Source organism: Ranitomeya imitator, chromosome 7 (assembly GCF_032444005.1).
Source record: "Ranitomeya imitator isolate aRanImi1 chromosome 7, aRanImi1.pri, whole genome shotgun sequence".
NCBI lineage: Eukaryota > Metazoa > Chordata > Amphibia > Anura > Dendrobatidae > Ranitomeya > Ranitomeya imitator.
Window position 1 is genome coordinate 98410451 of NC_091288.1, and position 15735 is coordinate 98426185.

General features: G+C 43.3%; 1 protein-coding gene across 2 annotated transcripts in view; it reads right to left on the reverse strand.

Annotated features, from left to right (window-relative positions):
- Positions 1-8217: 8217 nt before the first annotated feature.
- NDUFS1 (NADH:ubiquinone oxidoreductase core subunit S1) overlaps positions 8218-15735 on the reverse strand; it is a 45047-nt gene continuing 37529 nt past the window's right edge. For both annotated transcript variants that reach the window (XM_069733675.1, XM_069733674.1), the window contains exons 15-19: positions 13650-13804; positions 13192-13367; positions 12769-12903; positions 12618-12690; positions 8218-8535 (exon numbers count right to left, since the gene is read on the reverse strand). In XM_069733675.1, the coding sequence (XP_069589776.1) occupies positions 8444-8535; positions 12618-12690; positions 12769-12903; positions 13192-13367; positions 13650-13804 (631 nt within the window). In that variant the 3' untranslated portion in view covers positions 8218-8443. The remainder of the gene's footprint in view (positions 8536-12617; positions 12691-12768; positions 12904-13191; positions 13368-13649; positions 13805-15735) is intronic.

Consider the following 15735-nt stretch of genomic DNA (forward strand, 5'->3'; position numbering starts at 1 on the left):
CCAAATTTTGCAGGTCAGAGCTGTGCCCGGAGTAGATAGGATGGTGCAGGGTTGGGGGAGCCTCCATCCACCATCCCCCTTGAAAGGGGGGTGGAGAGGAACCGTCCACCTCCTTCCATCATCCGCTCTTTTCAGTGGTGATGCAGTGGGGGCTGCATGGACACCACAATGTAAAGTGCCTCTGAACATCCAAGGGTCAGACCTGGTGGGCAGGGCGAGATGTCCGGCAACAGGCCTGGCTGCAGAAGAGGATTCGTGGCGGTGACACTCCAGTGCTCGTCTGTTAAGGGAGGGGAGGAGAACGGTGCTCTTGAAGGGGCCCGTCGCCCCTAGAATCAGCTCAGGCAGTGGCATCCCACGTCGCAGGAGAGGATACGGAGAGGTAATACTCCCGTGCTCGCCTGTTGTAGGTTCGGGGAGATCAGAGCCTTGAAAGGTTCCGTCGCCCCCTTCATCCGGGTAGAAAGGTTAAATACAAAAGGTAAAAGTTCTGGTCTGAATAGCAGACCCAGTGTGCCTCCTACGGACACTAAGCTTGAACTGGGTCTCTGGAAGCCAGCACGAGGGTGTATACTGCAGGGGAGGAGCTAACTTTGTCTCAACTTAGTGTCAGCCTCCTAGTGACAGCAGCATAACACCCATGGTTCTGTGTCCCCCAATGTGGTGAAGGAGAAAATTGGATCTTAAAAAAATAGCGTCACAAGCAAAACTTCAATTTTTTTCCTTTTTTTTTTTTTTTTTTTTTTTTTAACAAAGCTGTGAATTTTTTTTCACCCCTAATATATTCATAAACATTTTAAGTTTATGTTCATATGACATCTTTAAGACATGGAGATGGTTTTCCTAGGCAAAGTTGCTTCAGAACACAACAGAAGTCTTTCCCGAAGCAGCTTTGCTGGGGGTTAGGACAGTTGCTAGCAGAAGCCGCCAGAAAAATATGCATGCCATTTCTTTTAACTGCTGTATGATTTCTGAACCCTGAAGCGGATAAAGGAAGCGACATCAGATGACATATCCGTAGCAATGCCATTTTTATGCATTATTTTTTGTTCCGTTTTTTTAGGCGAGTTAGGCAGATTATGTCTGAAAAAACATCAAACGCCATAATCATACTGACCTGTGCAATGACTTTGCCAGGTATTAGCCATCAACCAGTGAACACCGTAAGAAAAAAACATTTCACCACAATTGGAAAGTTCTCCCTGCTTTTCAGAAAAAGATATAGCAAAATAAATAGTGTCATTCATAAAAATACCTTGTCCCACAAAAGAAAACAAGCCCTTATACATCTAGGTCAAGTGAAAAATATAAAAGTTATGGCTCTTGGAAGAAGTGGAGGTAAAAAGGAAAGCTGAAGAATTCAGTCACCGGGTCCTTAACCAGTTCTTCACCAGGCACATTTTCAGGTTTCATCGTAAATGTGATTTTAAAACGGCGCTAAAAAAGAAAAATTCTCATTTGGATAGTAAGATAATATTTGCCTCTTTTTTGCGACACATGGCGCATAATGTTTACATTATTTTATATACGGTACATTTCATTTTTTGTTGATAGAGGAAAAATGTAAGAAAAATAGGAAATATGTGTTTCACTTTTTTAATTTTTATTATGGCCACAAAAGACTGGTAAGAACATTTTAAATTGTATTCCCCTTTTTGTACTATAAGGACTGCAACCTGTAAGTAGCATTTGTAAAGCGAAGAACTGAGAGGCAGATTTCACCAGGAATATAAGGAAATATCTGAAAACCTGAGAACTCACAGCAGCCATAAAAGAAAAAACAAAGTCTCATAAAAACAGGTTTTCTTTTAAGACAAAGCAGAGAGTGGATTTAAGAGGATAAGAAAGTATAAATGAAATACATACAAGTCTCCTTCCTACTGGATCTAGTCCTGGGTCTCAGATTCCAATGTAATAGAAACATTAAACAAAGAGCTGTGGACTGACTAAATTCTCTCGGCTGCTCCAAACATGGCAGTTAGCAGGATGCAAATACTGAGTTAGGCTACGTTCAGACTGGCGTTGTGCTAGTGTGCGTCGCGTTAGCGTCGGGCGACGCACGCGTCATGCGCCCCTATGTTTAACATGGGGGACGCATGCGTTTTTGTTTGTTGCGTTTTGCGACGCGTGCGTCTTTTTTGCCGCTAGCGTCGGACCAAGAAAACGCAACAAGTTGCATTTTTCTTGCATCCGATTTTCGGCAAAAAACGACGCACGCGTCGCAAAACGCAGCGTTTTTGCGTGCGTTTTGCCGCATTTTTCGGTGCGTTGTGCGTTGCGTCGCCGACGCAGCGGCGCACAACGCTAGTTTGAACGTACCCTTATTGAAGGGAGCAGCTGTCAAATGTATGAGGCCACCTATCTGCCAGGAAGACCTAAAGTTGAGTGAAAAAGTGTTTGCCCCTCCTGATTTCCTATTCTTTTGCATGTTTCTCACACTTCAGTGTTTTAGATCAAACAAATTTAACCCCTTAACGACCGCCGATACGCCTTTTAACGTCGGCCGCTAAGGGTACTTAAACAACAGCGCCGTTAATTAACGGCGCTGTGGAAAAAGTAAATAGCGCCCCCCAGAGTCGGATTTTCTCCGGGGTCTCGGCTGCTGGGGGTAGCCGAGACCCCAGAGAACATGATTCGGGTTTTTTTTTTACCGGCCCCGCTTTTGCGATCGCCGGTAATTAACCGTTTACCGGCGATCGCAAAAAAAACAAACACTCGATTTCCCTTTTAATTTCTCTGCCCTCCGATGTGATCGCACATCAGAGGACAGAGAAATGGGGTCCCAGGTAGCCCCCCAATACTCACCTGTCTCCCCGATGCTCCTCGTGGCTCCCGATGGGCGCCGCCATCTTCTTCCGGCAAAAAAATGGCGGGCGCATGCGCAGTGCGCCCGCCGGCCGGCACCGGGAGGATCTTTGGGGTCTCGGCTGCTGGGGGTAGCCGAGACCCCAAAGAACATGATCGGGGTCGGTTTTTCCGACCCCTGTTTTGCGATCGCCGGTAATTAACTGTTTACCGGCGACCGCAAAAAAAAAAAAAGCAAAGTGTAATTCTCTGTCCTCTGATGTGATCGCACATCAGAGGACAGAGAAATAGGGGGATTCGGGGACCCTATCATACTCACCGGTGTCCCTGGGTCCTCCTGCTGCTCCTCCTGGCCGCCGGGGAAAAGAAAATGGCGGGCGCATGCGCAATGCGCCCGCCATCTATCGCCATCTGACGGCCGGCAGAAGAGCAGTTGGGGCTAAAATTAGGGTTAGGGCTAGGGTTGGGGCTAAATTTAGGGTTAGGGTTGGGACTAAATTTAGGGTTAGGGTTGGGGTTAGGGTTGGGGCTAAATTTAGGGTTAGGGTTGGGACTAAATTTAGGGTTAGGGTTGGGGTTAGGGCCAGGGTTAAGGTTGGGGCTAAATTTAGGGTTAGGGTTGGGGCTAAATTTAGGGTTAGGGTTCTTTCACACTTACGTCGGTACGGGGCCGTCGCAATGCGTCGGCCCGACATACCGACGCACGTTGTGAAAATTGTGCACAACGTGGGCAGCGGATGTAGTTTTTCAACGCATCCGCTGCCCAATCTATGTCCTGGGGAGGAGGGGGCGGAGTTACGGCCACGCATGCGCGGTCAGAAATGGCGGACGCGACGTACAAAAAAACATTACATTGAACTTTTTTTGTGCCGACGGTCCGCCAAAACACAACTGATCCAGTGCACGACGGACGCGACGTGTGGCCATCCGTCGCGATCCGTCGGCAATACAAGTCTATGGGCAAAAAACGCATCCTGCGGGCACATCTGCAGGATCCGTTTTTTGTCCAAAACGACGGATAGCGACGGATGCCAAACGCAAGTGTGAAAGTAGCCTTAGGGCTAGGGTTAGGGTTGGGGCTAAATTTAGGGTTAGAGTTGGGATTAGGGTTAGGGTTGGCATTAGGGTTACGCTTGGGATTAGGGTTAGGTTTGGGATTAGGGTTAAGGTTAGGGTTGGGATTAGGGGTGTATTGGGATTAGGGTTAGGTTTGAGGTTAGGGTTGAGATTAGGATTAGGGGTGTGTTGGATTTAGGGTTTCGATTAGGGTTATAGTTAGGGTTGACATTAGGGTTGTTTTGGGGTAAGGGTTGTGATTATGGTTAGGGTTAGTGATTAGGATTATGGATCGGGTTGGAATTAGGGTTTGGGGTGTGTTGGGGTTAGGGTTGGAGCTAGAATTGGGGGGTTTCCACTGTTTAGGTACATCAGGGGGTCTCCAAACACGACAGCCAATTTTGCGCTCAAAAAGTCAAATGGTGCTCCCTCCCTTCTGAGCTCTGCCGTGCGCCCAAACAGTGGGTTACCCCCACATATGGAGCATCAGCGTACTCGGGATAAATTGGACAACAACTTTTGGGGTCCAATTTCTCCTGTTACCCTTGTGAAAATAAAAACTTGGGGGCTACAAAATCTTTTTTGTGGAAAATAAAATATTTTTTATTTTCATGACTCTGCATTATAAACTTCTGTGAAGCACTTGGGCATTCAAAGTTCTCACCACACATCTAGATAAGTTCCTTGGGGGGGTCTAGTTTCCAAAATGGGGTCACTTGTGGTGGGTTACTACTGTTTAGGTACATCAGGGGCTCTCCAAACGCGACATGGCGTCTGATCTCAATTCCAGCCAATTCTACATTGAAAAAGTAAATCGGCACTCCTCTTCCAAGCTCTGCGGTGCGCCCAAACAGTGGTTTACCCCCACATATTGGGTATTGACGTACTCAGGAGAAATTGCACTACAATTTTTGTGGTCTAATTTCTCCTGTTACCCTTGTGAAAATAAAAATTTGGGGGTAAAAAGATCATTTTTGTAGAAAAAATGCGATTTTTTATTTTCACGGCTCAACGTTATAAACTTCTGTGAAGCACATGGAGGTTCAAAGTGCTCACCACACATTTAGATAAGTTCCTTAAGGGGTCTAGTTTCCAAAATGGTGTCACTTGTGGGGGGGTTCCACTGTTTAGGCACATCAGGGGCTCTCCAAACGCGACATGGCGTCCAATCTCAATTCCAGCCAATTCTGCATTGAAAAAGTCAAACGGCGCTCCTTCACTTCCAAGTTCTGCTGTGCGCGTTCTGCTGTGCGCCCAAAAAGTGGTTTACCCCCACATATGGGGTATTGGCGTATTCAGGAGAAATTGCATAACAAAATTTATGGTTACATTTCTGTTTTTACAAATGTGAAAATAAAAAAAAATGGTTCTGAATTAAAATATTTGCAAAAAAAAGTTAAATGTTCATTTTTTCCTTCCACATTGTTTCAGTTCCTGTGAAGCACGTAAAGGGTTAATAAACTTCTTGGATGTGGTTTTGAGAACCTTGAGGGGTGTAGTTTTTAGAATGGTGTCACACTTCATTATTTTCTATCATATAGACCAGAGGTCCCCAACTCCAGTCCTCAAGGCCCACCAACAGGTCAGGTTTTCAGGATTTCCTTAGTCTTGCCCAGGTAATAATTGCATCACCTGTGCAATGCAAAGGAAATCCTGAAAACATGACCTGTTGGTGGGCCTTGAGGACTGGAGTTGGAGACCTCTGATATAGACCCCTCAAAATGACTTCAAATGTGATGTGGTCCCTAAAAAAAAATGGTGTTGTAAAAATGAGAAATTGCTGGTCAACTTTTAACCCTTGTAACTCCCTAACAAAAAAAAATTTTGGTTCCAAAATTGTGCTGATGTAAAGTAGACATGTGGGAAATGTTATTTATTTACTATTTTCGTGACATATCTCTCTGATTTAAGGGCATAAAAATACAAAGTTTGAAAATTGCTAAATTTTAAAAATTTTCGCCATATTTCCGTTTTTTTCATAAATAATTGCAAGTCATATCGAAGAAATGTTACCACTAACATGAAGTACAATATGTTACGAAAAAACAGTCTCAGAATCAGCGGGATCCGTTGAAGCGTTCCAGAGTTATAACCTCATAAAGTGACAGTGGTCAGAATTGCAAAAATTGGCTCGGTCATTAAGTACCAAATTGGCTCTGTCACTAAGGGGTTAAATAAATATTAGGCAAAGATAACACAAGTAAACACAAAATGCCGTTTTTAAATGATAGTATTATTAAGGGGAAAAGAAATCCAAACCTACAGGGCCCTGTGTGAAAAAGTGATTGCCCCCTAAAACTAATAACTGGCTGGGTCACCCTTAGCAGCCACAAACGCAGTCAGTCACTTGCGATAACTGGCAATGAGTCTTTTATAACACTCTAGAGGAATTTTGGCCCTCTGATCTTTGCAGAATTGTTGTAATTCAGCCACATTGGAGGGTTTCCGAGCATGAACCGCCTTTCTAAGGTCATACCACAGCATCTCAATAGTATTTAAGTCAGAACTTTGACTAGGCCACTGCAGAGTCTTAATTTTTCTTAAGCCATTCAGAGGTGGACTTGCTGGTACATTTTGGATCATTGTCCTGCTGCATAACCCAAGTGCGCTTCAGCTTGAGGTCACAAACAGACGGCTGGACATTCTCCTTCAGAATTTTTTGGTAGACAGTACAGGAAAGAAATATATCTTGGTACCGTGTCAGCCAGTGGATAGAAAAATATTTAGAATTGAGAGTCCTCAGTGGTTGATACCTTTTAATGGCTAACTGAAAAGATGGTAACAAATTGCAAGCTTTCGAGACGACACAGGTCTCTTCATCAGGCAAAGACTAAAACAAATTCTGAAGAATCACATATTTATCTATGTTGTGCATAAATATGTGATTCTTCAGAATTTGTTTTAGTCTTTGCCTGATGAAGAGACCTGTGTAGTCTCGAAAGCTTGCAATTGAACTCTCAATTCTAAATATTTTGGTAGACAGTAGTATTCATAGTTCCACTTACCACAGCAAGTCTTTCAGGTTCTAAAGCAGCAAAATAGTCTCAGACTATCACCACCATATTTTACTATTGCCATGATGTTCCTTTTCTGAAATGCTGTGTTACTTCTACGCCAGATGTAATGGGACATACACCTTCCAAAAAGTTCAATTTTTGTCTCGTCAGTCCACAGAGTATTCTCCCAAAAGTCTTGAGGATCATCAAGAGATTTTCTAGAAAAACCGAGACAAGCCTTTATGTTATTACTCAGTAGTGGTTTCTGTCTTGGAACTCTGCCATGCAGGCCATTTTTGCCCAGTCTCTCTTAGGCCGGGATCACACACAGCGAGATACGGCCGAGTCTCGCAGGTTAAAGCCAAGCTCTAGCACCGGCACTCCAGAGCAGAGCGTGTGGCCTCAAGGGAATACATGGGAGCTGCACGCTCCGCAGTGCCGGTGCCAGAGCTTGTTTTTAACCTGTGAGACTCGGCCGTATCTCGCTGTAGTGTGACTCCGTCCTTATGGTGAAGTCATGAACACTGACCTTAAAGGGACTCGGTCACCTGAATTTGGAGGGAACAATCTTCAGCCATAGGGGCGGGGTTTTCGGGTGTTTGATTCACCCTTTCCTTACCCGCTGGCTGCATGCTGGCTGCAATATTGGATTGAAGTTCATTCTCTGACCTCCATAGTACACGCCTGCGCAAGGCAAGATTGCTTTCACTGTGGTTTGCTGGAGTCCAAAAGCTTTACAAAATGGCTTTATAACCTGACAGGCCGATAGATCTCAATTACCGTTTCTCGTTTTTTCCAGAATTTCTTTTGATCAGGGCATGATGTCTAGCTTTTGAGGATCTTTTGGCCTACTTCACTTTGTCAGACAGGTCCTATTTAAGTGATTTCTTGATTGAGAACAAGTGTGGCAGTAATCCGGCCTGGGTGTGGCTAGGGAATTTGAAATTCCCAAAGATGTGATAAACCACAGTTAAAACATAAATTAAGGAAGGTGTAATCACTTTTTCACATAGGGCCCTGTAGGTTTGGATTTATTTTTCCCTTAGAATAAAGGCCTTCATTTAAAAACTGCATTTTGTGTTTCTTGTGTTATCTTTCTCTAGTATTTAAATTTGTTTGATGATCTGAAGCATTTAAGTGTGACAAATATGCAAAAAAAAAAAAGGAAATCAGGAAGGGGGCAAACACTTTTTCACACAACTGTATGTCTGGGCAGGTGAAAGTCCAACATTGAGGGCAATGAGAAGTGTGTACACATATGATGAACATGCCCTGATAAAAATGACATTTGCTGAACGTGCCTTGGGTTTACACCATGAGTAATACAGACAGCCAGAGCACAGATGTCAGACACCAGAAGTATACGTAATAAACCATTTAATAAGATTAGAAGTAGTTTGTACACACGATTTTGGATGTTTGGTGTGCCTCAAGATAGAGTTGCTTCAAAACAAGCACAGATGAAAAGTCAAAATCCTAAGTTGCTCTGACATAGGTCCTACAAAGAGCAAAGCAATAATCAGCTTCATTTCCTGATATAATTCAGTGAGCGGAACACAGATCTTAACAGTTTGCTGGATAACAGTTTAGCAGATGGATGGCTCTTCTATGGCTTGTGCTCCTTCAGTCACGGCCTTTACACACTTGGCCATAGTCTGTGATGCACGGGTAATGGGATCTGCAGAACGAGAGAGAGAGACAACAATGAGTCCTGAATACAGCTATACAAGACATTTTCTAGTTCGCACTGGGGATGAGCGAATAGCTTTGGACAACTCCTTATCCGAATAGAGGCATCGAGAACCCGGATACCAGGAGCGCTCCCGATAATCGGCTGTTCCAAGCCGCAGCTGCATGTGTCACGGCTGTGTGACAGTCACAACACATACACAGAAAGCCTGTTTGTTGTGACTCTCACACAGCCGCGACACATTCAGCTGCGGCTCGGAACAGCTGATTATAGAGAGCGCTCCAGGTATCCGGGTTCCCGATGCCGCTCTTCGGATAAGGAGTTATCCAAAGCTATTCGCTCATCCCTAGTTAGCACCATTCCAAAATAACAAAAATCTTTGAAAACCCCGGTTATAGTTTGCAATACAGTATTGATCAGTTTTATAACCAATTTGTAAATCTATTTCATTTCAACAGTAAATAAAAGGGGTTTTCTGGCCTGAGAAGAAAAGTCTCCTGCCACCCTATGTGTTTACCAAACAACGGCCAAGAACAAATAGCTCTATCACATCATATACGATATATTACCAATAAAATACATAACAGGAAAAGTAACAGGGATAGTGACACCTAAGTACCATGCCCAGCAAAAATATGATGCAATACAAGTGTAGGAGGGTATAAACGAGATAAACAGTCGGACAATGAAGGGAGGGATGATGGGACAAAATTAGTACACTCAAGGGTTAATATTATGGCTTACATAAATATGCAAGTGCACAGACAATATAAATAAATAGTCACAGTATATTACAGTACATCAATAGTAAAATATGTAAAGCAATCAAAAAAACAACCATACTATAGGCGGGGCCCCCCCCCCCCCCCGAGGAGGCATTGATCACGAAACGCGCGTCGGGGCCTCTCCCGTGTCCGGCATTTAGGTTGGTATCACCTTCATCATTATGCAGCATTTTCTGAGATGTCTACTCTGGGACTTGGGGACTTTAATTATTAATGATAACTTTACTCGCCTATAGTATGGTTGTATTTTTGATGGCTTTAAATATTTTACTATTGATGTAATATACTGTGACTATTTATTTATATTGTCTGTGCACTTGCATATTTATGTAAGCCATAATATTAAACCTTGAGTGTACTAATTTTGTCCCATCATCCCTCCCTTCATTGGGCTTATTTGTCCGACTGTTTATCTCGTGTATACCCTCCTACACTTGTATTGCATCATATTTTTGCTGGGCATGGTACTTAGGTGTCACTATCCCTGTTACTTTTCCTGTTATGTATTTTATTGGCTACTTTTTGTACTAACTCTTAATAAAAGTAATACATTTAATTGTATTCTGCTCTGTGATTCACTTTTTTGCTTGTGGTAATACACCCTATGTGATAGCAGACGGCCAACTTGTGGAAGTGAGCAATGCAAAACTATCACGATTTCCCAGCACTTACCTAATCAGCAGTCACGAGTCATTGAGAAAACAAAAAGAGACTCTAGCCGGCACGTGACTAGAGTTGAGCGAATATGTTAGGAAATGGTCGCCGAATCTGATTTTGCCATATTGGTACGCTATTCATGGCGAATTTATGTTTGATGATCGGTTCTAAACATATTTGTTCATTCTTACTCCCATTGACTCCAATGATGTTCAGCGAATATTGGAAAAATAATATTCGCCACCGATCATAATCGGGATCAAATTTTGAAAAATTCGCTCAACTCTACACGTGACCACAACCATGAAAATCACATACTTGTGGTCTAATGACAAAGGTGAAGTCAGCACAGTGTGCACATCACACACTGGCACAATTGGCAGCCTGCAGTCACTAATCACAGCCCGAAAAATTCCCTTAAAGTATGTGCACATGGTGTCTTAATAGGCCGGCAAACTTACTGAGGTTTTCTTAGGCAAATATAATATTAGAAAAAGACAGCATTTTTTTTTTCCAAAAGCAGCTTTATTAGCAAATTTCCGATTGTTATTGCAGTGGTTCTGCTGCCGGCATCTTTTTTTGAATAGTTTACACTATAACTAGCGAGTGACTTCCTAGCAGAATCAGTCTGTCGGATGAGCATGTAGCTTCAGTTAACCATTTCACAGTTTTCAAACTCTAAAGAAGCAGAACAAGACTGAATGGAGTCTCATGGCCAAGTTTTTGTCCAAGAAACTAAGGTTTGAAGGAGGATCTGGAGTGTTTCAGCTCAATTTCACCTGCAGAAACACAGCAAAAAGACCCAGTGTGCGCACACCCCTAAGGTATTCTTAGTACATATTAGTTTATTGCCTATGTGTTTTTATTATTTGTGACATCATTTCATATTTGCACTGTTATGCTAACAATTTATACTCCCAAGGGTATTAACATTTTCAACACAGCTGGACTTGCCCATTTCACTACACATTTGTGAGTAGCCGCAGCACAATCTGCAGTAACTGAGGTTTGTTACAGATTTTGACTTTCCATTGCAGCACACAGGAACTGACCTGCTGCAGATCTCATTCACTTTTATCTTACCTTATTCCACTACAAGCTTTACATCCAAAAATCTAGATGGAAAATCAGTAGCGATTCTGCGCTAATGAACAAGCATCATTATTTGGGCTGTGCTGGCTCACACCAGTTCTACTCTGGTCCCAGTACACAACACCAGTGAATAATGAACCTTTGCTGATCTGTAACACAAGCCTATTTATTGACGAATATATATTTATATAGTGGCCATTATATTTGAAGCTAGAAGACCATTAACCCCTTCATGACCATGGGATTTTTCGTTTTTCCGTGTTCGTTTTTCACTTCCCTCCTTCCCAGAGCCATAACTTTTTTATTTTTCCGTCAATTTGGCCATGTGAGGGCTTATTTTTTGCGGGACGAGTTGTACTTTTGAACGACATCATTAGTTTTAGCATGTCGTGTACTAGAAAACGGGAAAAAAATTCCAAGTGCGGTGAAATTGCAAAAAAAGTGCAATCCCACACTTGTTTTTTGTTTGGCTTTTTTGCTAGGTTCACTAAATGCTAAAACTGACCTGTCATTATGATTCTCCAGGTCAATACGAGTTCAAAGACACCAAACATGTCTAGGTTATTTTTTATCTAAGTGGTGAAAAAAAATTCCAAACTTTGCTAAAAAAAAAAAAAAAAAAAAAAAAAAAAATTGCGCCATTTTCCGATACCCGTAGCGTCTCCATTTTTCGTGATCTGGGGTCGGTTGAGGGCTTATTTTTTGCGTGCCGAGATGACGTTTTTAATGATAGCATTTCAGTGCAGATACGTTCTTTTGATTGCCCGTTATTGCATTTTAATGCAATGTCGCGGCGACCAAAAAAACGTAATTCTGGCGTTTTGAATTTTTTTCCCGCTACACCGTTTAGCGATCAGGTTAATGCTTTTTTTTAGTTGATAGATCGGGCGATTCTGAGCGCGGCGATACCAAATATGCGTAGATTTTATATTTTTTTAAATTGATTTATTTTGATTGGGGCGAAAGGGGGGTGATTTAAACTTTTATATTATTTTTATTTTTTTCACATTTTTTTTTACTTTTTTTTTTTACTTTTGCCATGCTTCAATAGCCTCCATGGGAGGCTAGAAGCAGGCACAGCACGATCGCCTCTGCTACATAGCAGCGATCTGCTGATCGCTGCTATGTAGCAGAATTGCACGTGTGCTGTGAGCGCCGACCACAGGGTGGCGCTCACAGCGACGGGCGATCAGTAACCATAGAGGTCTCAAGGACCTCTATGGTTACAATGGAGACGCATCGCCGACCCCCGATCATGTGACGGGGGTCGGCGATGACGTCATTTCCGGCCGCCCGGCCGGAAGCGGTAGTTAAATGCCGCTGTCTGCGATTGACAGCGGCATTTAACTAGTTAATAGGTGCGGGCAGATCGTGATTCTGCCCGCGCCTATTACGGGCACATGTCAGCTGTTCAAAACAGCTGACATGTCCCGGCTTTGATGCGGGCTCACCGCGGAGCCCTGCATCAAAGCAGGGGATCTGACCTCGGACGGTATAGTACGTCCGAGGTCAGAAAGGGGTTAATCCCTGACTTACCTGTCATATAGAAATCTTTAATTGACAACTGAGGAGCAACCAACGGGTCAGCGAGGAGCTGCTGGGCCGCAAGCTGAAATCCAAAGAAAAAACATTACTTGAGATCTGGGTTTTCCAGGCGACTTTCTGGCCAGCGTGCCGCTCTGAGTACCTGTGAGAGCTCCACGGCCTGCTTGAAATAATTTGCTTCTTCCACATCATCGTATCGCACCAGGTTAGGAGACACTTCATGTAGTCTGTTCCTTACGGCATCGAGGTTGTCATATGGGAGTGTCACACCTGCCAACTGTAAGACGGAAACATGTCAGATAAATGGAAGAAGATTAGTGATCAGACAGTTTCTTCAGCATTTCATAACTCCGTGCTGGACCATTCCTCCAAAATATTTATTAACCCCTTTGAGACTGGCCATTTTTCAATTTTTTTTAACTCTTTCCCACAGGCACATTACAGGATTTTCCTACACTTGTCTCATGTATAAGCTACACTGATAAAACAGGTATAGTGGACAGGCATTTGTTACAGCAACATTGCCCATTAGCCTCCAGGGAAGCGTGTGATTACATCATAGTACCTCGGACAGGGCCCGGATGATTTTCCAGTCTTCTCTTGCCATTCCAGGTGGACTGACTGCAAGCAATGTTTTCTGCGCTCTGCCTTCTGTATTGACATAAGTACCAGACTTTTCTGTATAAGCAGCTCCGGGAAGTATGACATCTGCCATAGGAGCCCCTACATCTCCATGATGACCTGGGTAATTGGAGTAGAATATAACATAGAAGGAATAATAATCTTATTAGAAAAGATCATATTTAACTTAAGAGTGTGTAGTGGTTCAGGAACCTCCTCAGGCTCAAACAAAGCCAGTGTAATACGATAAATACTAGTCAGGGAGGAGGGGGATGCAGCTGTAATATCTGTAACTTGGCATGTGAGAATGTGTGCGGTGACACCGAGGTCTCAGTTGTAGACTGCATACACAGTATATATAGACTGGACGCAGGGAATATAGTACAAGCCTCAGTGACTCACCTTGGTAGATAATGAAGCAACCTTTCGGCAAGTCCTGACGAGTGATGCATCCAGCATCTGCACCAAGCAGGAAGAGAACTTTTGGAGGATTTTTGCGTATTGCGTCCACCCCTGGTTTATAGCCCAGATCTAGCGCAGCAACTTGGCTGGCAACTCTGGTGAGACATTGAAAGACTGAACATATTGGTCTCTGTCCCAAACAAGGGGTCCAATATCTTATCTACACATCAGGATGCAGTTCAACGTTCACTTTGAGAGGACTCAAACTAAGAGCACGCGCTTGATATTTGGGATATCGACAGAATAATCCATAGTGCAAATACTGTTCCTGGCCAGAAACCGACCAAACAACTCATATGGCCCACTGTGATAAATCATCAATATGCTCATGCTAGGCCTACAATTGGAAAGCCAAGACTACAAACTAAAAACTAGGAATACACATGTGTGACTGTACAGGACACCGACAAAAACCCAGGAGTTTCCTATAGCAATACTTCAATGCTACTTAAGGGGCTGTCTGGTGAAAATAAGTCATCACCTATCTGCAGGAAAGGTGGTAACTTACTGATTGGTGGAAGTCCGACAGCAGAGACCAGCACTAATCGGGAAAACTGTATTCCCATTACAAAATGGAGTAGCACGCTCTATGAGGCTGCTGGCAAAGCCTAGCACAGCGGTCAGAAGTCCCCAAGGGAATGAAGAGAATGATGGTCGGGCCATGCGCACTGTTCCTCTATTCTAAGGGGTAAAAAGGGTTCCCCATTCTGTCGATCAGTGCAGGTCCCAGAGGTGAGACCCCAGTGAAAAAGGGGTTGTCTGGTGAAAACATGTTAAGTCTGAACTGTGAGCAACAAGTTACAAATGATGTAGCCAAAACTCTAATATAAGCAAATCATATGTACACCTACATCGACCGGCAATATGAGGAACGGTTAAGGTTTTCCCTACTAAACTGTCCATATAGCCAATTTATATGCTAAATTGACCCTCCACCCTGGTACTGTAAAGTAACTACACATTTGTCATATATAGGTACATTCTGGAGCCCTCCGATTCCCTTACACAACCTCCTCATGCATCCAAGATGGCTGGTGCAGTGGCGTATGGATTAGTGGCAAGTGTGACCCATACCTCCACAGCACCACAGGAATGGCAGGGGAGGCTCAGACTTACCACTGCTCCATAAGCAACTGCTGTGTCCATCTTAGATTCAGATAGACCGGAACACCATTCTCAATGAACAACACAGTGGAAGGCAAAAGAGGCATCAGGTAGAGTGACCATACATGACACAGGCACCAGGTAGCGCCCACACATGACAGAGGCACCAGGTAGAGTAACCATACATGTCAGGAGGCATCAGGTAGAGTGACCATACATGTCAGGAGGCATCAGGTAGAATGACCATACATGTCAGGAGGCATCAGGTAGAATCGGGTAGAGTAACAATACATGACAGAAGCACCAGGTAGAGTAACCATACATGTCAGGAGGCATCAGGTAGAATGACCATACATGTCAGGAGGCATCAGGTAGAATCGGGTAGAGTAACAATACATGACAGAAGCACCAGGTAGAGTGACCATACATGACAGAGGCACCAGGTAGAGTGACCATACATGACAGAGGCACCAGGTAGAGTGACCATAGGATTTTGCGTGACCGAGAGGCTTTTTGGATACTGTGTCTAAATATCCGAGCACCCTCTGGTTTAAATCTCAGAAGAGAAATGATGTTGTACTATTAGCTTTGTTGTATGTCGTAACAGATAATTTTGTTTTCTTTTTTCCATCAATATTTTTCCTGATATTTTTGTGCATTTTAATCTGATTTTTTTTTTCTTTCTTGTGTATGTTCTCACCAGGTTGGATTTTGGGTGTATGTTGATTGCCTTTTTAATTACTTATTTCTCTCACCTGTTTTGTTTATTTATATCGACCTGCTGAACCTCTTTCCTCATGCTGAAGACTAAGAACATGTTTGTGTTCAAAACGCGTTCAGTGAGGGCTGATATGTGATCCTATGCCCAGCCACTTATTGGGATTGACAATTTTATGGATTTGTTTCAATAAAGTTTATTGGA